General features: G+C 41.4%; 2 protein-coding genes across 3 annotated transcripts in view; one reads left to right on the top strand and one right to left on the bottom strand.

The window, feature by feature from the left end:
• The window catches only part of rin2 (Ras and Rab interactor 2), a 62,168-nt gene extending 59,979 nt beyond the window's left edge, over positions 1–2,189 (bottom strand). The window contains exon 1 of one of the 2 annotated variants that reach the window (XM_034682516.1): positions 1,931–2,189. In XM_034682516.1, the coding sequence (XP_034538407.1) occupies positions 1,931–1,994 (64 nt within the window). In that variant the 5' untranslated portion in view covers positions 1,995–2,189. Of the gene's footprint in view, positions 1–875; positions 964–1,930 lie in introns of those variants that run through there. The other variant, XM_034682517.1, reaches the window with a different exon arrangement.
• A 3,953-nt stretch (positions 2,190–6,142) lies between these two features.
• LOC117811042 (NLR family CARD domain-containing protein 3-like) lies at positions 6,143–25,478 on the top strand. The gene is made up of 11 exons (XM_034681059.1): positions 6,143–6,310; positions 7,516–7,690; positions 7,970–8,071; positions 10,177–10,278; positions 12,544–12,755; positions 14,502–16,275; positions 16,563–16,736; positions 18,628–18,801; positions 19,780–19,953; positions 20,435–20,601; positions 21,787–25,478. Exons 2-10 carry the CDS (start codon positions 7,560–7,562, stop codon positions 20,598–20,600), a joined length of 3,009 nt encoding a protein of 1,002 aa, XP_034536950.1. The 5' UTR covers positions 6,143–6,310; positions 7,516–7,559; the 3' UTR covers position 20,601; positions 21,787–25,478.
• The last annotated feature ends 1,114 nt before the right edge of the window (positions 25,479–26,592 follow it).

Raw genomic sequence — 26,592 nt, 5'->3', positions numbered from 1 at the left:
AAATGAAGATGTGATTTGATTGAGACAGATTTGCTGTGCAAATTAAAATACTACCTTTAATGATGCCCGTGGAATTCTACAGAACACTTCAATAAAGCTGAGGGAGCCTATCATCCCCATCAGCTCACTCATATATGGTAGTCATGTAAAGCTGTCAACAGGAAAAGATTTCTAATATGTTTTCCCAAAGACACTAACAGACAAAAAACAACTTCTGTCAACTTCTCCCAGATTCATTGCTGGAGCTTCATGCCACTCCAATCGTGTCAACTAAATTATCGCTTACTCTTCAGATTCAATATGATGTCAGATCTAAGTTAACTGGTTTAGTTTCTGGAAGTGAAACAGACTTAGCTCTCCAATCTGGAGGGGGGGGGGTGTACAACCCAAGGGCAGGCACAGTTCCTTTAACTGCATTCTTATGTTTCACTGTATGTTACTGCTTCTTCTTGCTCGTTTTACAACTAACTATCCATCCATCCATCTAATAATGGCCTGGCTTGACTTCTTACCTTAACCTCAGGAAAGAGCTTAGCTTCTTAAAAGAGATGGTGAAACAGCATTCAGGCTGCAGAATCCAAGCACTCTTGAATTCCTGACCTGTGACTCAGGTTTGAGGAAGAAAACAGTGCTAGTCTGATTTGTCCCCAACCCTGAGCACTAAGCACATTAGCAGATTTCTGAGGAGATTGAAAAACCAGGGTTTTGGCCAGTACCAGGAAAGAGTTCTTTTTATGCTCCTTCCGTTAACTCTGAAGGGAACTGATATGTCGTGATAAACTTGCGGTCACAGGTAAGGTTACAGTGCGGGAAGCCTGGAAGCAACTTTTGAACAGCAGTCTAATTATCAAGCAAACAATAGATGACACACCGACCTGTGAGCTGGAAGCATTCAGGGGGAGAGGAAAGCCGAGCTTTTGAGTCACCGACATCAAATCCCACTGCAGACAAGTGGATTTGAAGGCTGAGCTGAAATATCACACTACATCAACAGATGCTGCAGGCTGAGAGACTTCCAGATACAAGCTCGAGCATTACATGGCAATTTAGAGATTATTACTTTACCCTCCACTTCTATTTAAAATGATAGAACTTTAGTACAGTTTCAATTACTAATAATGAACTGGCTTTCATAAAGGGAGCTCTTTTACATACAAAGTGCAAAAACCACTCCTCTTACAGTTTCAAATTTGGGAGAATAGAGGTGAAGGGCTGAGGTGTAAGCTTTGGCTTCTTCTTCTGCTTTCAATATGACATGTAGAAGCAAGGCATGAATGAAAACAAAAACTTAAGCCCCAGCTCTGACAGCACATAATCACACATGCATGCCCTGAATGGGTCTTGAGTTGCGGTGAAAAAAAGTGACCATGTTTACTGGCGACTCTCTGAAAAAATGTGTCGGTGGTAGTCGTGGTTTCCAAATATTTTAAAACACGGATAAAGTGTGTCTTGCTTTTTTTTTAATTGTTAGTGTCAAAATAAACTCCCAATGTAAGTCTTTAATGAGAAACTACAGGAATTCGCTGAAAGTCACCAGTTAACAGGGTCACCCTGTAAACCGAAACACCGGTGGTGCAAAGGTGTCTCACAGAAATGAACTTTTGTGTTGCAGTTTGAACTTTTCCCATCCCGAACTGCATGCAAAGTAACAAAATAAGTCCCAGCTGATAGTCTTGGGAAATGCTTGTGCGTAATTGGTGCGGTCGCCTCAATCGCGTCTGGTTAAACAGTGACGTCGCGCAACAGGTGGTGATAACTCGTACGACGCGTCCTGCAGGATTCCTCACAAACTGCGTAGTAAATAACCTATTACAACTTTAGTTACGATGTTAAACAAATATCAAACAGTTTCGTTGTTACCTCTCAAAACACACCGAGCTTGTTTGGAGTTTACAGGCAAGAGTGTCAACACAAAGGAGAGCTCACTTACCGAAAGTGCAGTGATTGTTATTCCAGTTTGGCAAAAGAATCCCAGCTCCTGCGAAGAGTTGCATACAAAGTCAGCACCGTATCGGGTCCATATCGAAGACCCGTCGTCCGGTATCGTCAGTCGTGACAATCGAAAAGTATTTTCAAACGGATCAGAGAGGAAAGACAGTGAACCGACACTGAGCAGAGCCGGCGGCTGCCTCCATGGTCCTAAACTCTTGGAAGAAGCTGCTGTCTCTAGCTGTGCTTTCTCTTTGTGTAAGACGAACCACGAAGGAACAGGACTTCCTTTTACATTTTCAAAATAAAACCAACAGAATAAAAGGATAAAAGGAACAGATTTAAGAGCTAAAAAAGTGAAAAATTAGATGTTGATTAACTTAGAAAATGTTTCCCTTTACAAAAATGTGTCCCTGTAGCAAAGTGGTTTCTTCATTGTATTGTGAATTAAAGCTCCTGTGAGGAGTTTTAACTGGTCATTACTGTTGCCTCCATATGAGACACAAAAGCAATCAAGATTGTCAGAATAACCCTCTGATCACTGAAGAATAACCTGTACTGTCGTGTAATAGCTGTGCAATACACTGTGCAATATCCTTACCACTTTAAATTCCTTGTATATTTTCTCTCTCTCTCCTCTTCCCTTTTCTTTTCTACTGTGCGCTGTTACTTCTCCACTTGTTAATACTTTTTGACAATTGATTGTATTGATTGTATTGTCTTGTCCATTTTGTCTCTTGTGGTGTGAATGAGTGTGATTGAATGAGTTGTCTAAGTTGGGTAGTTGTTTATTGTTGTGCATCTAAAATTCCCTGTTTCTGTACCCACCTCATAAATGGAAAAATACAATAAAAATATTTGACCAAAAAAAATCCTTTTATAGATCACTTTCATTCCTAGCGCTTTTGTACTTAAGCTAATTCGAACTATTCTGTTCTTCTGTATACTTTATTATAATTATTTTATCTTATCTTATTTTATTTTATCAATATTTACATCTTATTTTATTCCTTCTTTCTATTAATATTTTGACTTTCTTACATAAATATAATAGCATACTGTAAGGACTGAATTTCCCCCAGTGATAAATAAGGTATTTCTGATTCTAATTCATTTATAAATGCCATGGCATAGGTGGTAGATGGTGCAATCGAGGCCTCACAGCTCAAACAGTCTTTTGTTTTTGCAGTTATTCCATGCCAAAGCTTCATCATGACCTCTACATTTCACATTTCTAATAAAGGAGGATGAATATTTGTGTGAGAAAACACTTCTATTCCCATGTACAGGACAAGATCAGAAACTTTCACTTTGCCCTCAGGGGGTCACTAAAGCAACATAAACCAAGGGAAATCCAAAGTTTCTCCAGGGTAGGCCTTCTTGGCTCATTAAAGTATACTGAGCCAGCTAGGTGTTGTTGTTGTTGTTTTAAAGTTATATGACAGAAAGTAGACCTGGGACAGCCTTATTATAAATCTACTCTAACCAGTAAAATACATCAAAAAACATGAATAAATAAAACATTAAAGCATTATTAACATTATCCTAAAACAACAGGTGATGTGTTTCTTTATAGACAAACAAAAATTGTGTTCTTCAAAGAGGGGGATTATGAGTTAATATCTATAAGAAAATAATTAAATAGATTAATTATTTAAATTGATAAATAAATAATACAACTATGTACGTGATATAAGTGTAATATTATATCTTTTTATCCTGGTCTTGTGCCAGTACGATGTCACATCCATCTTCAAGTGGATATTTAATTTGCGATTGTTTTTACATGCTTTTATTTTTAAGGTCAAGTCGCACTACTTCCGGGATTTCTCATCTTCTCACTGTGAGCTTCATTCCGCTGCCTCCTTCCCCCACAGCTCGGCAGAGGCACAAAAACAAACTCTGCATTTACTTTCTCATCACGTGTTCCGGCAGGGAAAATGTTATAGGTCCCCTTCCCGAGTTTGTTGTAGGATACCCCCAATCTAGAGAGAAACGTATCTCACTGAGATGTCAAAATAAGTCAGAGTGGGTTTAATTATCCTTAATAAGCCACAAAGTAAGATCTAACAAAATAAGTTAAAGCTACAGTGAGAACAAAGAAAATAGACTTCATTTCAAATGGTCAGTACAATATTGTAACACTGAAATAGCCAAATACATTTTGTGTTTGTGAACTCGTTGATGCCACAGAAAAAAAAGTTTCATTTGCAGGGTATAATATTTTACAAATAACTTATTGCGCCAAAATAAAAAAAAATAAAAAACTCAACTCATTATTTTTATAGCACCTTTCATACAATCAAGCATGCAGCCCAAAGTGCTTCACACAAAAAACCCCAGAGAGACAGAAAGCAACAGAAATGGGTAAAATGATACAAGATAGAGTAAAGTAATATTAAATCCTTAAAAGTTAAATAAAATCATTATAATAAAATCAGATAAATATCAGAAAATAAAATGAAATAATTAAAAACAGAAATCAAAATAATAAAATCAGATAAATACCATAAAATAAAATGAAATAAAATAAAACAAGATGTAACATGGTAGAATAAATAAAAAATAAAAATGATGCTGAAACAATGGTTATAATGGTAATAACAAAGCAGTCCAGGGCAAAAAAGAAATAACTCCAAGCGAAAAGCCAGATTAAAAAGTTAAGTCTACGTTTATTTTATAAAAACACCCAGAAAGCTGGCTGGCACTTTTTAGGGACACGTGAGGAACATTTAAACGCAACATTTAAAATAAAAAAAACGCAATGGTACATTTCAAAACTGGAAACCCATACTCTGCAGAAATCACACAATTCGATGAATATTAGTTTTCAGGTGTGTTGCAGAAAAATATGGGCCCTGTGTGTGCTGGTTAAAGTTCTGCTGTTTTTACACCTTTTAATGATAATAAACTTCAGTTTGTTCTCTTCTGAAGAGCTTATTATCTGCTCCATGTGACACCTGTCTGTTCAAACAGGCCCCTGTGACTCTGCTGTTCATGAACCTGTTCAGATGCATTCGATTTAGTGAACCTTTGATTTATTACTTCAGAAGCTTCATGTTAACCCAACATCAGTGAGGCTAAAGGATCTCACAGAACACCATATCATTTCTAATGTTGACTTTTGTTTTATTTGATTGAATAGAAAATCACAATGAAGTGAAGTGGAGAAAGTCTAGAACTGAAGGAGGCGCAGAGTTTTTAGTGGACTGCTGTGCTGCTGCAGCTTCATCATCAAACTGGTTGTGTGACGTCGTCTTTGTGTAGTTTGACTGACGTCATCTCTGAGGAGAACCAGAGACCCAGGAAGAGTCCTTCACTGTGAAATCAAAAATACCTCATGAGCACGTCAGTGTCTCCAGACCTCATGGTGTCCCAGAAAAGCACAAACATCTTATTTAAGGAGCAGTTCGTTTGGCTGGAGGCTTTGTGGGTTCGGTCACGTGTTCGCTGGGTTAGTCTGCGTTATCTACCTTTTTATTAAGTGTATATCTCGCTCCATTTATAGCTGGTTAATTAGGTTTTAAATCTGCAGTGGTTGAGCCTTTGCGGCCCTCATCCCTCTGATGCTCCGAGGCATTGGTGCATGTTGACGGTGGTATTCTAAGTATTTTTAGATTGTCACACATCCTCAGTATTTAATGTTTATTAAATAATATTGTATACATTGCCCCTTAGAGGCCCTGATTATGTCGGGGCCTGCTGTCACCCCCTGACTACTGTTTTGGCTCTTTAGAAGAAGAAGTAAGTCGCTACCTGATACAACAGCAGCCGTAGTGAAGCAGTTATAAATTGTTCATGTCAAAGGTACTGCATTCAAACATGTCCCCTAAAGTTTATTGTCTTCATCCTCATCCAGACAGACGTTTCTGTAGAGAGCCAGGCGTGCAGCAGTTTGGACACAACAACAGATGGCGGCATTACTTATTATTTAACTTTCTCTATAGTGATTTGTCTGTGGACTCAGAGAGACTGAGGGGATTGAAACAGTTATATCAATAGTCAGAAATATCAAGGGCTTTTGCTGTAATGATGTGTGTGTGTGTGTGTGTGTGTGTGTGTGTGTGTGTGTGTGTGTGTGTGTGTGTGTGTGTGTGTGTGTAAGATGCAATGGCTGATAACGGTACGAGTGAGTGGGCGTGTCTTCACCCAGGCATTTTTGAAATTCCAGGGTAAGATCTTTATTTATTATTATTTATTTATTCATTTTTTATTTATACAGTCTATGGGTAAGATGAGAGGCTCTTGTTTCGTCCTCTCCGGTGCTGCAGCTGAAGGAACAGCTGAGCAGGGAGGGAACATGAAAGTGAAAGTGTTTAGTTAGTTCCTTCTTCAGATTAAATGTTGTGTCGACGGAGTAGAGAGGGCAAACTCGGACAGGGTGAGTGTTGATCCAACATTTAAAGATACATTTACTGTCAAAGTCTCTGAGTCACTTGTCTACTCGTGGAAATGTTAGACCGAACTCAAGGGACTGATTTATCTGTGGTCCGAGTCGTGAGGCCTGTGGTCCGATCACAGCTCGTGAGTTGCTGAAAAACAAACACTTACACCAGTAAGTCGAGAGGAAAGGTGGGCGGATGAAGCCCTCACTTTGTCCCGACATATATTCGAAGCAAAAAACTAAACAAATAAAAAAACAAACCTAACATGTGTTTGATGGGCAATTCTCAATAAACAGACTCCCTGGGTCTGATGGCTGTATTGATTGGATTGAGCTGAGTCAACATAGGGCCAAGGGCAAACCATTTTAAACTAACTTTAAAAAACAAAAACTCAAGAAACAGAACTGATTGGTGTTCCTTTTGACACCGGAGTGATCATGTGATGCTTCGGTTCAGGTCTCGCTTCCGAAAAAAAGCCAAAAAAAGAGGGGGCCTATCCTATAACATGCAGCTTCCCTGTTTTCAGATGTAGGCTGCTGGATTTTGTAATCTATAGTTAGGCCTCCTTAGTGTATCTCCAATAAATAACCTTTTGGTTTCTTAAAGCCTAATTGCTTACTTAAAATGTGTCATATTTTAAACATTGATAAACCTGTAAGGTAGTTTGTTATAGGGTTCATATCTTTTTGCATCATGACTGATAATTGTATTATGGTCCATAGAGGCAATGTGATTCAGTATAGTATGTATGGGAAAGACTAATATTCATTAAATTAGCTTCTTTTTCTTAGTATAATAATAATAACATTTACTTTGTATCAGGCAGAGATGAAATTATTGTGTAAATAATGTACATCACTTAATTTCTCAGTAAATCTCCTCTCATTCAATGTTACAAATAGGGCTGGACCGGAACTCTGGTACACCTGATATTTTACAGGTGCGCCGACACACTTTGGGGCCAGTATGATCTTAAAATAAAAAAGATAATGGTCAACACACACAGTAGGTGCAATGACCCATAGTTTCCATTTTTACAAAATAATTTGTAATGCCGCCCCCTCTCTGCCCAGCTTATGATAGAGTCTGAATGAAATTAAGGGCCTGTGTGGATCAGAAGTAGAATGGGCCTGTGTGGATCTGACGTAGAATGGGCCTGTGTGGATCTGACATATTTAATCCTTTGTTTTATATACAACAGTATGAACGCTACATACCATTGGAAGGCTAAATACTGTACTGAAGATGGGTGATTTTGTGGGGGAAGAGGAGGCCCAAGCAGAGTCTGCAGTCTCTGACCATCTATCTCTGAAGAGTAATCGATCCAAAGCCAAACTTCTTGACTTCAGTGGTGAACCTGGACCCTCTGACACACAGTAAGACAGCTGGTACTAACTTACTTGTTTCTAAAACCACTGGTTTGTGTGGATAATTTCTTTGATATCAAAGATTGACGTTAAAATTCTCAGACAATGAGAAGTCGTCCCTGGATCTCAATCTACAAGGGGCAGCTGTTAGTCACAGATAAGCTGTCATGATAATCTAAAAGTGAAGTAACACAAATGTTTAAGTCTTCTATTTAGAAAAGGCGCCATTAGAATTAAATAATTTATTCATGTGACAAGAATAAAAAAAACTTGTGTTGTGTGTTGCAGAGCTGATCTCATCAGACAGAGAGCAGAGTATGCAGGCTCTGACCGTCTGTCCAAATTTGATCCTCCAGACTTCAGTGCTGAACCTGGACCCTCAGACACAAAGTAAGACACTGTTTGTACTCTAAACTGACCTGACAGGGTTTCTAATCTTTACTCTTCTAGTACAGGATCAGGGTTCACAACAAATCAAGCTCAGACTTTCACTCAGTAAAACGTTTAGGTGGTTTCTGGCTGTTTAAAGGCTGCTATCAGTTTTCATCTGGAGGATAGATGTGAGGGCCGTGATCTCAGTCATCCTCTCAGGTGGATAAGTATTATTATAACTAGCAGTGTAGCAATCCTGCTCGAGGTTTGAACACACAGGATACTCAGATAAAGTTCCTGTACCTGTTGCACCAGCTCTGCATAAGTTGTGTCTTAAGCTAGGGTGTAAAGTCCACACTAAACTGTACATTTAAACAAGTTAGTTTGTAACTTGTGTCATTGGAGATGTAAGGTTCATCTTAACTAGAAGACCATAACGTCCAAACTAACCATAATATTGAAAAGCTGCAAAAACACTGAACACCAAATACCCGGGTCACTGTTAAGACTCTGAACTTTCATCTGAGTGTCATAATGATCATGTTGTGAAGAAAATCTGAGCCTACAGGTGGAAGTCTTGCAGACTAAATTGACCGCTAAATGGAAGGATGTTTGGTCAGCTGAAAGAGAGGATGACATGTCACTATGGGTGCATCTCAAAGCTCTTAACAGCAGTCTCCCCTCTCCACTCTCCTCCACTGAACTGGAAGGAGTTACTGACCCACCATAACAAGTGTCTTCCCAAAGCTCTTAATGCTGATCGGAGGACAGAGGAGGGAGGGTGGAGGAAACTGATTGGAGGAGCGATGAGAAAGGAAACACGAGAACAGACTTTGCAGAAGTCTGGGCAGTGCGGTCTCTCTGATAGCCGGTCGCCTGCTTCCGGCCCCGCTACGATCTCTGTTTACTTTTCCACATCGATTCAGAGCGTGTTATGTTAATCTACAGCTGATACATGTTGCTGTTTATCATACAGACATGATTACAGGGAAAAATAGAGAAGAGGAGATTAAATACACGGTTGATGTCCGGGATCCCAGAAGTGCTGTAAATGTGGGAAATATAAGGATGCTGAGCGGACCAATCCCAGGGCTTGCGGTCCTCGTCGATTCTACACATAGTTACATTTTGGGGGAGGTGCACGTCAGCTATGTTCTTAGGCCTCTGCGTAGGTACTGGGGCTACGTGGAACTCCGGCGTTGGCTACGCTGTCAATTCAACGCAGAAGTATAAATCAGCCTTAAGGGTGCCCTGAAACAGACCTTAAACATACGGTGGTTTCTAAGCAGTCTGTATTTGATGAGCTGAGATTAAAAAGTGTTTGATGTGAGTTTTAAGCACAAGACACTCCATTCTGTACACAGCTGCTATCAACCTTACTATGACCACCACTGACAAGATAACTTTTTATATGCTATGAGGGAATGATCCACTGTATTTTATGCTCTGCTTTGAGCAGGATTTCTTGATTTGGTATGCCTTATGGCTATTTGATTTTTATCTTTCTCTACCAGGACAGCTGTTAGCCACAGATAAGCTGTCATGATAATCTGAGTGAAGTAACACCAAGCAGCAACCTTTGGTCTCAAAATATGAAGCCCATGCAGAATTGTTATAAACTGCAGTTCATGGAGAATCTGCTTGAGGCTGGCTGCAAAAGCACTGGAAACCACATACACACCCATTCAAAAAAGACGATATTTGCAGCATTAATAAACATGTTTACAGCCTGGTTCAATACACGGCTTGGCTCTACGTAGCTAATTTCTGTATCAGCACACACTGTATGAGAGGTGAATTTTTTTCTAACGCAACGGTTCAGAAGATATTAAGATTATGAGTTTTTCCCCAAATAAGGACATGACTTACTTGATTAACAGGCGGGAACACAGCTGTTGGCTAGGAGGCTCAAACCCCGCCACTTTACCTCAAACTCTTTTGGTTGAGTTCAACATTTCCAATCTGGCTCCCACCAACGATTGGCTTCAAAACAGCGCTCAGGAACAGATGGGTGATACTCACGGATACTACGTCCATTATTTATACAGTCTATGAGTAAATAGAAAAGCCAGAAGAATGTATTCATGTGACAAGAATAAAACATCTTGTGTTGTGTTTTGCAGAGCTGATCTCATCAGACAGAGAGCAGAGTATGCGGGCTCTGACCGTCTGTCCAAATTTGAACCTCCAGACTTCAGTGCTGAACCTGGACCCCCGAATGCAAAGTAAGACACTGTTTGTACTCTAAACTGACCTGACAGGGTTTCTAATCTTTACTCTTCTTGCACAGGATCAGGGCTCACAACAAATCAAGCTCAGACTTTCACTTAGTAATACGTTCATGTGGTTTCATTTCATGTGGCCATTTAAGGGCTGCTATCAGTTTTCATCTGGAGGATAAATGTGAGGGCCGTACTGTAAGTGTCAATAGAGGAACATATGTTTCAGTGAGTGAGGGGAAAAAAGGGAATGAGTTCTGCAAAGTGCCCAAATGAGGGAAAAGGGGTTTAAGGTTTTCTAAAGGAGTGATCTGTTCAGTAAATGGGTTCAGAGTAGACCAGTGACCATTTGATCCAGAGAGTGGGATTTAGTGTTTGAACGAAAGTGAAAAGCTGTAATGAATCCTCCCTGAATCAGATTGGAAACATTAACATGAGGGCTGAATCAGATTGTCCTGGAAACGGGAGATGCACATCTTTGATATGTATTTTCAAAAAGTAAGTATTAAATCCTTTAAAGATACACCAGAAGGACATGAGATCACTTCAACTGCATCACTAACAGACGGTTCTTCACAGTATATAGGTACCAAATATCACCACGGTACAATCTGATCAGTGAGCAGGATGAACCAGCTGATGATGCTGCAGTAAAGTGCTGCTCAGTCAGAAATACCTGAGGTTACTCATAGTTCATCCATGACGCACACAGCTCTCACTACTCAGCTGCATTTAAATCCATAGGAAAGGAGAAGAGAAGGCTTCGTGTCTACAGATGAAGACAGAAATACATCTCATGTGAAAGGCTGCAGCACACTGATATCACTCCTTTGTATGATAGCACTACATGAATGATCGTTCTACATTAATAGATCGGCTTTAAAAGAACTGTCAAATGTGGGTCATTAGAGAACCCTGTCAGGGGGCATGTGGTCTTCAGGTGGTGTTTGTGTTCAACTCCAGAGCTGCTTTTTGTCTCCGACCGTCCCTGAACAGTCAAGAGTTCAGGGAGAGAAACAAGGGTTCCCAAACTTTTCAGCCTGTAACCCCCAAAATAACGGTCCCAGAGACTGGCGGCCCCGCTGCCCCACAGCTGCACACAACTGCACACAGCACTGATGAGCCAATCCTAAAGCAGATATAAGAGCACCACAAAAGAAAACAACTGCTCAACAACCCTGATACTGTTTTATAGTTATCTAAGAAGAAGAAAAGAGTAATGTTGATGTTTGACTCAAGCTGCATAGAAGTACAATGTTTGTTGAGCAGATGACAGAACATCTCTGTGTGCATCTGTAAGTTTCACACCCGCCTAAAGCCTGAGGTTCCTCATTTAACTGCTCGGCAAAAGTGAGCCTATATGTTCACATGTTGCTGTGCTATCTTTGCTGCTGTAAATTGGCATGCTGGGTCTGACACTGTCCTTGATCTGTCATAGTCACCTCAAGGGTTGTGTGGCAACATTGCATGGTTTTCAATCAAGTTAAAGTTCTATTTGTATTCATATGTTGAAATTAATGGATGAAACATGAATGGTAATATAGATCCCCACACTGCTTTGGGGACCTCTGCAGTCTAAAGGCTGATTTATACTTCTGCGTCGCCCCTACGCAGCAGGGGCTGACGCGGACATGAGCCCCACATACTTGTGCGTCGATGTGTCTGTGTCGCGCAGCAATTGTCCTCCGAAACACTTGAGGGCAGTGTGGTCTCTCTGATAGCCGGTCGCCTGCTTCCGGTCCTGCTACGATCTCTGTTTACTTTTCCACATCGATTCAGAGCGTGTTATGTTAATCTACAGCTGATACATGTTGCTGTTTATCATACAGACATGATTACATGAAGAATAGAGAGGAGGAGATGAAATACACAGCCGATGTGTGGCCGATGTCCGGGATCCCGGAAGTGCTGTGAATGCGGGAAAGACAAAGCCGTCGAGCGGACCAATCACAGAGCTTGCGGTCCGCGTCAGCTCTACGGGGAGTTACATTTTGGAGGAGGTGCACGTCAGCTACGTGCGTAGGCCTCTGCGTAGGTACGGGAGCTACGCGGACCTACGGCGTAGGCTACGCCGTCAATTTGACGCAGAAGTATAAATCAGCCTTAACTGGACTTCCACCAGATCCTTGTCCCGTCTGTCTCCGATCCGCTGCGGTGCGGCTCCGTGAACACCCACCAGTTCTGTCGTAGGTGCTGCGTTCCGAAACGGACGATGTTGATCAAATGTTGATATCTTGCAATCATTTCAGTGATTAAGAAATGTCTTCACAGAAAGAGGAAGAAGAGTCCTGTCTCTATGGAGGAGCAGCCGTCCTGCTGTGCTGTGTGTCAGGACGTCCTGAAGGACCCAGTCTCTACCAGCTGTGGACACTGGTTCTGCAGACAGTGCCTCACCTCATACTGGGACCAGCCTGGTCTACGTGGACACTCCTCCTGTCCCCAGTGTGGACCTCAGACAGACCATCAAGGCAGGACTTTACAAAGTAAGAGCATACAACAGTCTATACATTTAACATGAAGGGATTTTATGGAAGCTCCCTGTCTTTGCATTTTAAAATGTATTTATCTCTATCTGTTTATTCACATTTATTCATCACATTGCAGTTTATGCTTCATCAGCATGGATGGAGGTGGAGAACTTTTAACCTCTGTATGGGAGGGTCTTTTTTTTAAAGGTGACATATTATGCTCTTTTTCATCGAAATATATTGGTCTAAGAGGTCCCCAAAACATGTCTTTGAAGTTTATTTCTCAAAAAAACACTTTGAAATCAGATTTTGGTCTGCCTGTAAACCCCTCTTTTTCAGCCCTGCTCATAACAGGCTGTTTTCTGTGTCTGTGCCTTTAAATGAGAATGAGCTCTCTGACCACGCCCCCTCAGGAAGTGGATGTGCCCTCAGCTGTCCAGCACGTTGATCTTATGTTTACATGTTGGCTGAATATACACGGCTGCTCACAGACCTGCGTTACTTCAACCCTCTGAATCTGATCCAGAATCTGATCCTGACGGAGAGGCGCCTGCAGCAGGACCTTTCTGAACCATTGGTCACAGATTTAGTGTTTCTTGTTGTTTTGTCAGTATGTCAACGTATGTCTTGGTACACAGTGACGAACATGAAGCTATGTGGTTATGCTAACTAGCGCTAGCACTTTTCCATGAAAAATAAAAATCATCCACTAGATCTTCAAATCTGCAGACGTGGGGAGTAAAACCGACCTTTGTGTTTATTAAGACAGCCTACAACTAGCATGCCTCCCCCCTAAGCTCCTTGTTAGCACACGTGTGCAGGTAATGAAAAACGGAGGAGGGGTTGAGTTGTATTTTATACAGTCTATGGGCTTAACAAGCTCCGAGCTCTGACTGTCGTTACAGACCAGATGTCGTTGTGACGTATGAAAAACACAGAAAACTGAAACGGCTCGTTTCACACACATTTACAGAAAGGTGTAGAAATCAAAACAGAGGCAGAATGGATTTTTATAATTTTCGGGGGGTTTGTAGACATGCCAGGGACACATATTTCAGGTAGAGAACCATTAAAAAGTCGATTTTGCATGATATGTCACCTTTAATATGCACTGTCGAGCTGGTGGGAAACACTTTTTTGTTTTACTACGTTTGCAAATACTAGAGGAAATGACAAGAAAGTGAATATGGAATCATGAATAACTCAACACGTCACGTTGCATTTGTGGTTAACGCACTTCCTCGACAGTGTGTTCTGCATATACGTACGTCTGACTGCGGGCCAAACATATATGGCCGGGCTGTCTCTTGCAGCTCTGCAGCTATGTTTTGGGGCATGCTCACGAGTGGCTATGTTAGCATGGCACTCTGTTCTCACGGAAGAAAGGGACAGGGTGAGAAGGAGCTCATGATGATTTAAAGAGACACACACCAAAAACCTAGCGAGAAGCTGGTTCAAAACCTCCTCTGGAGCTTGATTCATATGATATTCTGTCTGAAACATGGTGAGGATGTTTCATTAAGACAAAAGGGGATCTGTTAAATGCTTTAAAGAGGTTTGATAAGTCACCTCTAACATTAAGAGCTGCTGAGCATCAAGCCGACACCTTGGCTGTCAAGGTGTACACAAGGTGTACACAGACACACAGTCAGAGGCTGAGGGGGAAAGAAGTAGAGTGTAGACTTTGTAACCTTTAATTCCTTTCAGGTTCTTTTAGTCAACGTTAAAAGTCAAATAATCTTTTCTCTGTTTTGTTGAAAGGTGCTCTGCAGGAGCACAAGATCAGTCTGAAGAGGAGATGTGAACATGTGACTGAAGGAAGTGATGAAGCAGGAAGTAGAACCCACTTCAACAGGATCTACACTGAGCTCTACATCACAGAGGGACAGAGTGAAGAGGTGAATACCCAACATGAGGTGAGACAGCTTGAGACAGCCTCCAAGAAGAAGATCCTTGAAGACACTCCCATCAGGTGCCAGGACATCTTAAAACCCTTACCTGATCAACAGACAACCATCAGAGTGGTTCTGACAAATGGCGTTGCTGGGATTGGAAAAACCTTCTCGGTGCAGAAGTTCACTCTGGACTGGGCAGGGGGCTCGGAGAACCAAGACCTCAGTCTGGTGGTTCTGCTTTCATTCAGGGAGCTGAACTTGATCAAAGGTGAGCGGTACAATCTCCTCAAGGTGATCCATGATTTCCATCCAACATTAGAGAAGGTCACAGCAGAGACGCTGGGTGTCTGTAAACTTCTGCTCATCTTTGACGGCCTGGACGAAAGCAGACTGTCTCTGGATTTCAACAACAGTGAGGTCGTGTCTGACGTCACACAGGAGTCATCAGTCAACGTCCTGTTTATGAATCTCATCAGGGGGAATCTGCTTCCTTCAGCTCTCATCTGGATAACTTCGCGACCTGCAGCAGCCAATCAGATCCCTCTTTCGTGTGTTGACAGGGTAACAGAAGTCAGAGGCTTCACTGACGCCCAGAAGGAGGAGTACTTCAAGAGGAGGTTCAGTGATGAAGATCTGTCCAGCAGAATCATCTCACACATCAAGACATCCAGGAGCCTCCACATCATGTGCCACATCCCAGTCTTCTGCTGGATCACTGCAACAGTTCTGGAGCACATGATGAGCACAGGGCAAAGAGAAGAGCTGCCCAAGACCCTGACTGACATGTACTCACACTTCCTGATGGTTCAGACAGAGAGGAAGAAGCAGAGGTATGCTGAGGGTCATGAGATGAGTCCTGAGGAGCTGATTAAGGTTGACAGGGAAGTTTTCCTGAAGCTGACCAGGCTAGCGTTCGAACATCTGGAGGAAGGAAACATCATGTTCTACCAAGAAGACCTGGAGCGCTGTGGTCTGAATGTCATAGAGGCCTCGGTGTACTCAGGAGTTTGTACAAAGATCTTCAAAAAAGAGTATGTGATCTTCCAGAAAACAATCTACTGCTTTGTTCATCTGAGCATTCAAGAGTTTCTGGCTGCAGTCTACATGTTCAACTGTTACACAACCAGGAACACAGCTGCACTGGAGGCCTTTCTGGGGAAATGTTACAAAGATTCAACTCTAAAAGACCTCCTAAACCAAGCAATGATGAAAGCCATGAGAAGTGAAAACGGCCACCTGGACCTGTTTGTTCGCTTCCTTCATGGACTGTCTCTGGAGTCAAACCGGAGACTCTTAGGAGGTCTGCTGGGTGACACAGACAACAGTCCAGAGATGATCCAAAGAGTCATCAACAACCTGAAGAAGATGAACAGTGATAAGATCTCTCCTGACAGAAGCATCAACATCTTCCACTGTCTGATGGAGATGAACGACCACTCAGTCCATCAGGAGATCCAAAAGTTCCTGAAGTCAGAGAACAGATCAAAGATAGAACTCTCTGAGATCCAGTGCTCTGCTCTGGCCTACATGCTGCAGATGTCAGAGGAGGTTCTGGATGAGTTAGATCTGGGGAAGTACAACACATCACTGTGGGGACGATGGAGACTGATTCCAGCAGTGAGGAACTGCATGAAGGCTGGGTAAGTCCGTCAGCCTTGGCAGCAAAGACCAATCCTCTGTCTGAACTGTCACTGCTCACTAAGTTATAAACACAGTTTCTAAAGCCATCCTTATCTCGCTACATTTCAAAGACAGACATGGGATCAGATCACATTAAGAGATGTGATGAGAGCCTGAGTTTAACAACGTTTTCTCCTTCATCTGAAAATTCAAGCAAATGAGAGATGAATGTGTCCAGGTAACAGACAAGGGAGATGAGATCTATGAAGTCTTCATATTAACCTGAGTTTTGTTTGGATCATTACAGACTTAATCGCTGCTCACTGTCAGACACTCACTGTGGAGTTGTTGCCTCAGCTCTGAAGTCCAACCCTTCCCATCTGAGACAGCTGAACCTGAGTGACAACAACCTGACGGATTCAGGAGTGAAGCTGCTGTCAGCTGGGCTGGAGGGTCCGCACTGCAGACTGGAGACCCTAAAGTAAGTTTACAGATTGATTGATTGATTGATTGATTGATTTCACTGTTAGAAATTCACTGTGGCCTCTGCTCTGAAGTCCAACTTCTCCCATCTGAAAAAGCTGAACATAAGTGACGACAACCTGAAGGATTCAGGAGTGAAACTGCCTTCAGTTGGACTGACTGGACTTGATTGGTTGGTTGGTTGGTTGGTTGATTGGTGGTCTGGTTAGTAGGTTGGTTGGTTTGGTGGCTGGTTGATTGGTTGGCTGATTAGATGGGTGGTCGGGTGGTTAGTTGGTTGGTTGGTTGTCTGGTTAGTAGGTTGGTTGGTTGGTTGGTATGTTGGTTGGGGGTTGATTGATTCATTTCCTTGAATGAGGTTTCAATGTTTTTATATGTTACTCTTCAGGAGTCAACTGATCCCAAGTCTGAGGACATTTCTGAGCCTCTGGTAGTCTCACTAAAAGAGGAGGGAATTAAATATTTGACAGTTTCTCCAACACTCACTTTGCTCTACATACGACAGTGAAGATCTCAGTATTGATGAGGCTGTGGTGTGTGTGAACGATGTTGTCCGTCTGATGTTAGCAGATAAAAACAGGTGCAGAGATTAAGAGCTTCTCTTCAGGATAAAGAAAGTCAGCATTAAAAAGCTCAGTGAAGCTGAAGGCAGAACTGTTATTATATTCATGGTATCAGGAGCTGATATGGTCAATACAGAGAAAACCCATACACCTGCTGAGTGGTGATCATCAGTCCCTCACTGAGAGAAATAAACAGCAGCCTAAAGCCCAAGATCCACAGGATGCGTCGCGTTACGTTACGGCTGCACCGCGCATGTCGCAGCAAATAGGTTCCCATTCAAGTCAATGCTCTAGAGTCCACAGGGCGCGCTGCGGCGCGTCTCAGCTCCGTCTCTGGAGCGTTCCGCCGCGCCGCTCTGCCAGAGATACGCGGGGAGTCTATTTTCGCCGCTCCCCGCGCCCAGCACGCGTCAATCGACACAGAAATGATCGAACTATCCCGGAAGTCAGGCACGAGGATCGTATGCAACATCCGCTCACTTTCAAAATAAACACCATGTGCAAACACAAGATCGTAAATTTCACCACTTCTTCAACATTACGTCATAACCTGTGGCATCGGGCCAGACGTCAGTCTCAAAAGATATCCGACACCATGGACGAGGAAAAGTTTATACTGTGTTGTTCTCGCGCGTTTTGGAGTTCTCGAGGGATCTTGAGTGTCCTGCTCCGGAGTGCGCCGCTCCAAACACGCATCCTATGGACCAGGGCGAAAGCCCCGGGACGGAGCAGAGCCGTGTCACAGCCGTAACGCGGCGCAAACGCATCCTGTGGACTCCCCGAGTAACACCAAGCAAAACATCACAACAGAACAGGATTCAAGGTCTGTTTGAAGATTTAAAAAAAGGACTCTGATGTCATCACTACAAAACTATCAGTCACTTTCTTTGTGATTTATAACATGCACAGACAAAAAGTTTCTATTCTCCAACAATCATTACTCTTTTAGAATAGAAACAGCTTGTGCTGATAATAAGCTGGAGTTAATTCAGATAATTTGATCAAAGTTCAATAACACTTAATAAACACAAAGAAGATTAAACTGCACAACAGATTTGTTTGAACGTGTCAAAAGGTGCAGCAGTCTTTGAAACAGCAATAATTACACCTGGCCATATTAAGCAATTCTAAATAATCACATCAAGTTTAACATATCTAAGTTTCTACATCAACATTTCAATAATGAACAGTTGCACATTGGAAACATCCCTCTTATAACTGGACAAAACTCATTGAAAGTGAGCATAGCAACGTTTATATTTAAGTCATGAACAATTGATCAAATACAGTATGCATTTTAATCTTAATAATTTATTCTTTATTCAGATTGGGGAACTGCAGTTTGTCAAAGAGCAGCTGTGCTTCTCTGGCCTCTGCTCTGAAGTCCAACCCCTCCCATCTGAAAGAGCTGGAGCTGAGTGGAAACGAGCTGCTGGATTCAGGAGTGGAGAAGCTGAGTGGTTTTCTGGAGAGTCCTGACTGCAGACTGGAGACTCTGAGGTCAGGGGAAAATCCTGCACGGTTTTAATTCACTCTGACCCTCTTAAACAGCTGATTTCATGTTTAATTCCCATCTCCAACATATTGATGAAACTATTTGATAGCTGCTTATTGAATAGTTAAACTGAAAGTGTTTCAAGTTCAGGGCTCCCTTTTTTTTTAAAGAAATATTGTAGAAGTTTCCTTTTTTATAGTTCTATAGATTTATTCAGATACATTTAGTCTGCGTTTTTTACTAAAAGTAATAAGTGTTATAAGTATTTTGTAACTCAGCAATGAACCCTTTCAGGTGCTGGAGTGTCTTCGTCCTCTTGTTTGGAGTCAGACGGCTCAAACATAGAGGGTTGGAACATACTCTTGTCATGGATGTTTAGTTTCATTCAGATTTTTGTTGATGCTTAATGACATTGAATTTTTATCTTCTCAGTGAATATTTAATATTCCGAGTCATGTTCGCAGAGGCTTTAAGCTCTTTGTGCAAGTATGAAATGATGTTCTGCTGGCTTTTATTAGTTTGGCTGCAGAACATGAGTTTGTATAGATGGAGCCACTGGTGGTTCTGGAATTGAGGCGAAATTATCACAGAGTAATTGGCTGATGTATCCTCTCTGACATCTGTTGTCAAATTAGATGAGTGCTGCCAATTTCCACATTAAAGATATATAAGAGCAACTTTCCTCTTGATAGAAGAGCTCTAGTGTAGATTCATCACCTGCAGAGGTGGAGAGCTGAAGACAGTAAATCGTTATTAAAGTAGTAGCATATTGTCTTAAATATTTGGTGAGAGCACTTTTTCACTTTTTGTAGTTCACATCTTTTAACCTGCATCTTGCTGTATTCAGGCATTTGGAGTTTCCATTTTTATAAAAAAGTCTGCACATTCTTAACCTTCTTCAGCTCTGAACAGATTTTTTAACATGACATAATGTCAAACAGAAACATTGTATTCTAAAAGTTTATGATTTATTCTTTATTCAGATTATGGAACTGCTGTTTGTCAGAGATCAGCTGTGCTTCTCTGGCCTCTGCTCTAAAGACCAACCCCTCCCATCTGAGACACCTGAACCTGGGTGACAACAAGCTGCTGGATTCAGGAGTGAAGCAGCTGTGTGGTTTTCTGGAGAGCCTTCACTGCAAACTAGAGACTCTGGGGTCAGACCATCTTTTACCTCTGTGCTTAAATGAATGTGATGTGAAAGTTCCTTGGACACTAAATTGCAGACACAAAGGCTTGTTTATACATCTGCGTTGGCCCGCTGCAGCAGTGGCCCACGCAGATATGAGCACTACATACTTGTGCGTCAATGTGTCCGTGTTGCGCAGCAATACTCTGCCAAAACGCTTGAGGGCAGTGTGGTCACTCTGATAGTCGGGTGACCTGTTTCCTGTTCTCATAACAAACAAGTAGTGTCACAGAATACGAGGAAGCCGCACAGAGATAAAATCAATTTTATTCTATATTATCCAGAGGATAACCCTCTGCTGGTCTGTCTAGTCATATGTCACACAGGGAATGTGCACGCTGGTACATGCATTTTTTAAACGTCTTCAGCTCTGACCAGATTTTGAAATACAAAGTAATGTCAAATAGGAACATTGTATTCTAGAGGTTTACCATTTATTCTTCATTCAGATTGTGCAACTGCCAGTTGTCAGTTGCCAGCTGTGCTTCTCTGGCCTCTGCTCTGATGACCAACCACTCCTCTCTGAAAGAGCTGGACCTGAGAGGAAATAAGCTGCAGGATTCAGAAGTGACGCAGCTGTGTAGTTTTCTGAAGACGCTTCACTGGAGACTCTGAGGTTAGTACATTGGTCTAGTCAGTCCATGTTGGTTACAAAGGTATTTTAATAAACACAGTTAGTACCACAACAGAAGTCCAGTATCATATGCGGATCCTCTGTCCCTCCTAGTGTCTGCTTTCCTCAGTGAGGCTGTGAGAGGAGAACAGTGACAGGCTTCAGGATTGGTTGAAAACACAGAGAGAGGACAGACAGCCAAACGGATCAGCCAGAAGTTTGTTGTGTTTGTGTGTTTGTTTTAATGTGTAGACAACTGTTGTGTTCATGTCTACAGGAAGTTAAACTGGATTACAGCTGACAGCAGTACAAGATGTTCAGAGACTGCTCCTCCTCCAACACTCAGAGGTCAGGGGCAGAGGTTCAGAGAACCTAGACTTAATGCTCTCTGTTTGGAAGTAACATTTTGTTACTGATGTTGTTGTTTGAGTTGAAGGGCTTACAATCTTTAAAAGACGCCTGTACTGAGCCCGTGGTGGAGTATCAGAGTTCTCAAGCTTCAGATGGACCATCACACTCACCTCCCATTTACTGTGCAATAGTGGTTTGGTGGATTTGCAGTCAATGGAGACTAGATGTGGTGCTGATAATGACAGGAAGACTAAGACATCACACTGTGTGTGTAAGTGCAAACACTCTGGGCACTACTCCATGTAATGCAATAATTGGGTGTGGACGTATCTCCTCAATACAAATAGTGGAGAATGTTTTAAAGAATGGCACCAGGCACGAGCAGCTCCAGAAGGAACGGTCCAGAGTGGCTTTATCCTGGTGTCAGCAGGAGCAGGTCTTCTCTCATCCTGGGAATATCTGCCAGTCGTCTCCTACTGAAGTGAAGTCTATGTATTACTGTAACTGTAATACAATGCGGATGGATGGAGAGGGGAATTCTTCATCAGGGATTACAGGTCCCTCTTTGAGTCTTTTAATCCCTAAGGGGATGGATAGCAGGCCTGGCTGCAGAGGGTCCCAAATGAGAGAACCATCTATGTGACCCTGTGTTGGTGAAGATGTGTGAGTCCTGTTTGTGGGTAAGGGTCTGGTTGGAAGAGGATTGTAGTCTCTGCTGCTCTTTAAACTGGGTGTGTTGCATCACTGACTGACAGCCAATGAAGGGACTCTCTGACTCTCATGACTTCTGTAAACACTGATTCATGACTTCTGTTGTCCGTCTTCTTCTCTCATCAGGTTGAAGTACTTATCTCCATCAGAAAGGTGGATGTGTTGATAGAAGATCGGCTGAATCCTGATGATCCAGATTGGTTGGAGCAGCAGCAACAGCATCTTTTTATATATGCGAAGGCTCCGAGTGGACAGTGTTACATGGAGGAGAGCTTCGTCCAACAGTGACTGACCGTCAACTGAAGACCAATTTCAACAATACATTCTCAAGTGAGCACTTATTTTTTACAAAAGGAAACAAAGATTACAAACAGACTTACAACAAGAAAAGAAAGCACAACAGTCCATGTGTAGCAGGGAACCAAGGTTAATAAACTCAATCCATCCTTTCCAACATTTATCAAACACAGCACTCTTGAGCCTCAGTGTAAACGTTAGTTTACATGAGAAAAATAACATGCATCACATTAAACAATCTAATGCACGTGGATCCTGACATAACCAATTTTTTCATTATTGCTTTGTTTTCTGGCCACAAGCATTACTCTAAATCACTCTATCATCTCAGAAATATTACAAAAGCAGAATCTTTTTTAAAATGTTAAAGACACAGAGATGGTTTTACATGCTTTTATATCAACACGGCTAGATTACTGCAACAGCCTTTTTACCTGTCTTAACCAAAAATCCCTCAACACACTTCAGATGGTACAGAACTCAGCTGCCAGGCTGTTATCCAGAACCAAGAAATATGATCACATGACGCCTTGTTAAGCTTCTTTACATTGGCTGCCAGTAAGTTTTGGAATTGATTTTAAGATTTTATAGGTTACTTTTAAAGCACTCAACAGTCTCGGTCCCTGTTATAACTCAGACCTTCGAACACAGTACACTCCACTCTGCGATCCACAGGAAATGGTCTGCTTTCTGTCCCAAAAACTCTTTTGCTGAAAACAATCAATCAATCAATCAATCTTTGTTTGTATAGCACCAAATCACAACAAACGTTATCCCAAGACGCTTTTACAAACAGAGCAGGTCTAGACTGTACTCTATGTTAAATTATTAACAAAGACCCAACATCAAGACAGGATAAGACTCATCTGCACATCGCAGTATTTAGCAAATTACAGCAACAAGGAAACACTCCCTTTTAATAGGCAGAAACCTCGAGCAGAACCAGACTCATGTTAGACACATATCTGCCGTCACAAAAATCAAGGGGGACAAGATGTTTTCAGTCCGGGCCCCACAGCTGTTTGTAATGTAGATTTTGAAAAGTGCTTTATACTGTACACAAAGATTATTATTATCGTTATTATAAACATGTAAACTCTAGAAAAGCCAATAAGTTGGGGTGGCATCTTACCTAGATACAAGACTTGAAAACATAAGTCAATCTTAGTTTTTAAAACTTGTTCCATGCTATCTCTTTTTGACTTCCAGTCATTTTTCATCTCTGAACAATTCCAAAACACATGATAGTGGTTTGCCCTCCGAATACCACACCTTATCCAGCAGGCTGTTGGCCCCCTGTATGTTTTAGTGCAGGTGTTATAAAAGAACCTAATCATGGCTGTTGCAGCTGACTGACGATTTAACCAAACAAAAACCGACACGCCGTGGAAGGCTAAGCACGGGAGTTTACCTGTGACGCACACTCACAGAAACACACATCCACTTCTAATGCTCGTTAATGCTCTTTATTTCTAGCAATGTGCAACTTGAACAGATGCTTCATACAATACAAGACAAAGTACAGAACGGCAAAACTAATGTGGTGTTAGGCGTAGCGGTCAACAGAAAGTGTCACTCCCGACTCACCCTTCCTCGTTAACAAAACCAACAGACTACAGGTGCGTGGAATTATTTGTAACCATCGCGCACACACCCACAGTGACATACCCACCACTCAAGTGCCAGCAGAGTGCACACAACCCCCTCACATCAATATACAGCACTTACCAACACGTCACATATAAAACACACACATATGGCTCCTACAATGGCTGTTTTCGAACCTGTCTACTACACTAGCAGTACATACTGATTTGGCCAAAGTTCAGTATGTAGTATGTGAACAAGAGCAAAATCTGCAGTATGACAAAACTACCCATATGTCTCACTGATTTGGGAAAACTTCTTAGTATGCATCAGACCTCTCACTTCTTAACTTTCTAAATCATAAGTGATGCTTAAGAAGCAGTTTCGCTATCAGCTTGGCTGTTGTTTACTTCTGCTTTCTGATCCAACAGAACAGTCAGACTACATACTATCTTCAAACGCAGTAAGCAGTATGCAGGACGTACTACATACTGCATTCCCAGGTAGTATGATGCAGGCGGTTTCGATAACAGCCAATGTTTTTCCAGTTTTATCTCTCCTTGATAGTTACCCTCAAGCTACCATTTCTCTTTTAAGAAGGATGTACTCACTCCTCTTAGTTCTTGAAGGCCTTCGTACAGCTTAGAGATAGTTTTGAGACTTGGCTGAGGTTTGTAAGCTGAAAGGAAGATTCTTAATGTACTAGACCCAGATATAGAGTTTTTTAAACTTTCTTTGTTCACATATTTATCTGTGTTATTTTTGAATTATAAATATCTAAAGGGATCTTTAATGGCAAGGCCATACTTCCTCTTTTAAGTCTTGGAAACTTTTGAATGAAGAATCTCCATATACCTCCAAATAAATAGCCTCTAGTAAACCAAATCAACAAAAACTTTATATCTATTATATCTATAGTCATATTCACATACCATTTTACATATATATTTTACAATTGAACTTTATTCCATTTTTGAAGTATTATCAGTTAGGTTTTTGATAACATTTTGACGCTAGTATCCAAGTTTACTTGGATATTTATGACGAAATAAATATCCAACCAATCATAAATGAAACACCAAGTCACGCCCAGATATGTTTACAAAACAACTGAACTCTACTGAACTGAAATAAGCAGACTCCTCTCTGCGTCGTCTTTTTTCAATAGCTTGTTTGCTAATCATGTACTGCCTGTAATCTGTCTGTATAGCTATCTACCTGCTCTGTGCACCATTGTGCTTGTGTCTGGCTTCACATCCACTGGTGAAGATGACAGCTTGTTGTCATTCTTCTTGTTTCGTAATTTCAATGGATTTGGGGAAACATCAGGCCGCGGTTTAGATGAGCCGCGGCAAAGTGGCTAAAGCAGTGCTGCATAAGCTTTGCTCATTTCCCCAGGACAAACAACAAACAAAAGACTGATGACTGATAGAGAACATTGGGCCTCATTCTTCAACACCCTCAGACTTTTCATACATTTATTCCCTCTACATGTAGCATGGGTGTACAGGTTTAAACCAAACATTGCATGATTGAAATAACAGTGGACTACAGTTAAATTATGTATTTATAATAACCTTTAATGGTATAAAGGTGCTAAGAGAGTGAAACACTATCCAATCATTGTGCTCTGACTTGTCAGCTCTCAAAAGTGCATCAGAGCGTTCGTAGATTTTCTTCTGAGAAAACCCCAGATAGATAACTTTGGTGAATGTCCAAATATTCTTCAAACGGTGTAAGTGGGTTTCAAGAATGCATGAGTCCTGAAGAACTGTTGGTAAATGAGGTCCTTTGAACTTTAACCAACAGGTGTAGGACATTCTGCATCAGTCTGCAGCTGAAGTCTCCTTTTTACCAGTGTTATGACTCTGAACACTTTGTTTCTTTATTTTTCTAACATTTTTTACTCTGATAATAAAATCTATTAAAGCCAATGTTGTTGTGACTCCTAATTTGAAGTTGATACAGCTTAGAGGACCCTTCAGACCTGCTGACTATCCACAAGCTGCTGCAGGTCACGTGACCTCTCAGGCCAATAATGAACTTTGATTGCAAATGAAGATGGCCAGCAGGTTACACACTTCTTAAATTTGTATTCTCTTTATCTATTTTTATTTGTACTTATTTTATTTGACTTATTTAGACTTATCCTCAATCGTACTTATGTCTGGGTTGCTGCAACAACAAAATTTACCCCTTGGGATCAATAAAGTAATATCTTATCTTATCTTAAACTAAGTGAGCTTACCAGCAGTGAATACAGTCTTTATTAGAATCGGTTCCACAGAGAGTGGTTACAACCATTTAAAGTTTGAAGCAGCATGGACACTGGAAACGTCACATCTGAGGCAGAGGAAATATCTTCAAGTATCACAGTGAAATGCTCACAGCAACAGCAAAAAGCACAATTTTGGCACATTGAATGTCATGTAAGAGGCATAGCTTCTGACTCTTCTGCAAAGCAGAGGCGGATCTCAACTGAAGCAGAGTGAAATCTTGACATTCATTTCAGGGGAAATCAGGATCAATCAGTCTGAGCCTGAACCTAACCTGTTTTCATGTTGTCTTCTGAATGCACAGCATTTTGAATATATTTTGGCACAGCAGCCACTTCAGTGATCAGCTGATCTAGGGGCAGAGGTGGATAGTAACAAAGTAAATTTACTTGAGTACTGTACGTAAGTACGTTTTTTGAGCATCTGTACTTTACTTGAGTATTCTTTTTTGGGGGAACTTATTACTTTTACTCCACTACATTCAGAAGACAGTTATTGTACTTTTTACTCCACTACATTTCTATCTGTGCTCTAGTAACTCACTACTTTAGCTTTGGCATCAGCTCATGAATTTCCTTCTCTTTCTGAAATCTGATCCCTAAGACAGTAAACTGTGTTTGTGTAGTTCTGTTTCTCTCAATGTTTTAGTCGTACCTGTATAAACACAGAGCAAATTTCACTCAGATCAGGCAGTTCATTTAAAGGTGGTAATGATGGCTATAATTCTCCACATGAGCACCCATGGCCATATCTTCAGTCAGTGTTAGAGGTT

Source organism: Notolabrus celidotus, chromosome 4 (genome assembly GCF_009762535.1).
Source record: "Notolabrus celidotus isolate fNotCel1 chromosome 4, fNotCel1.pri, whole genome shotgun sequence".
In the NCBI taxonomy this organism is placed as follows: Eukaryota; Metazoa; Chordata; class Actinopteri; order Labriformes; family Labridae; genus Notolabrus; species Notolabrus celidotus.
The sequence above is the reverse complement of the archived record's forward strand: the minus strand, read 5'-3'. Positions and strand labels throughout refer to the sequence as shown.

Coding starts and splice junctions, on each gene's coding strand:
- LOC117811042 (XM_034681059.1), top strand. CDS start 7,560: ATGGGTGATTTTGTGGGGGAAGAGGAGGCCCAAGCAGAGTCTGCAGTC. Junction 8,072..10,176: donor CCTGGACCCTCAGACACAAA/GTAAGACACTGT, acceptor TGTGTTTTGCAG/AGCTGATCTCATCAGACAGA. Junction 19,954..20,434: donor TGCAAACTAGAGACTCTGGG/GTCAGACCATCT, acceptor TTCTTCATTCAG/ATTGTGCAACTGCCAGTTGT.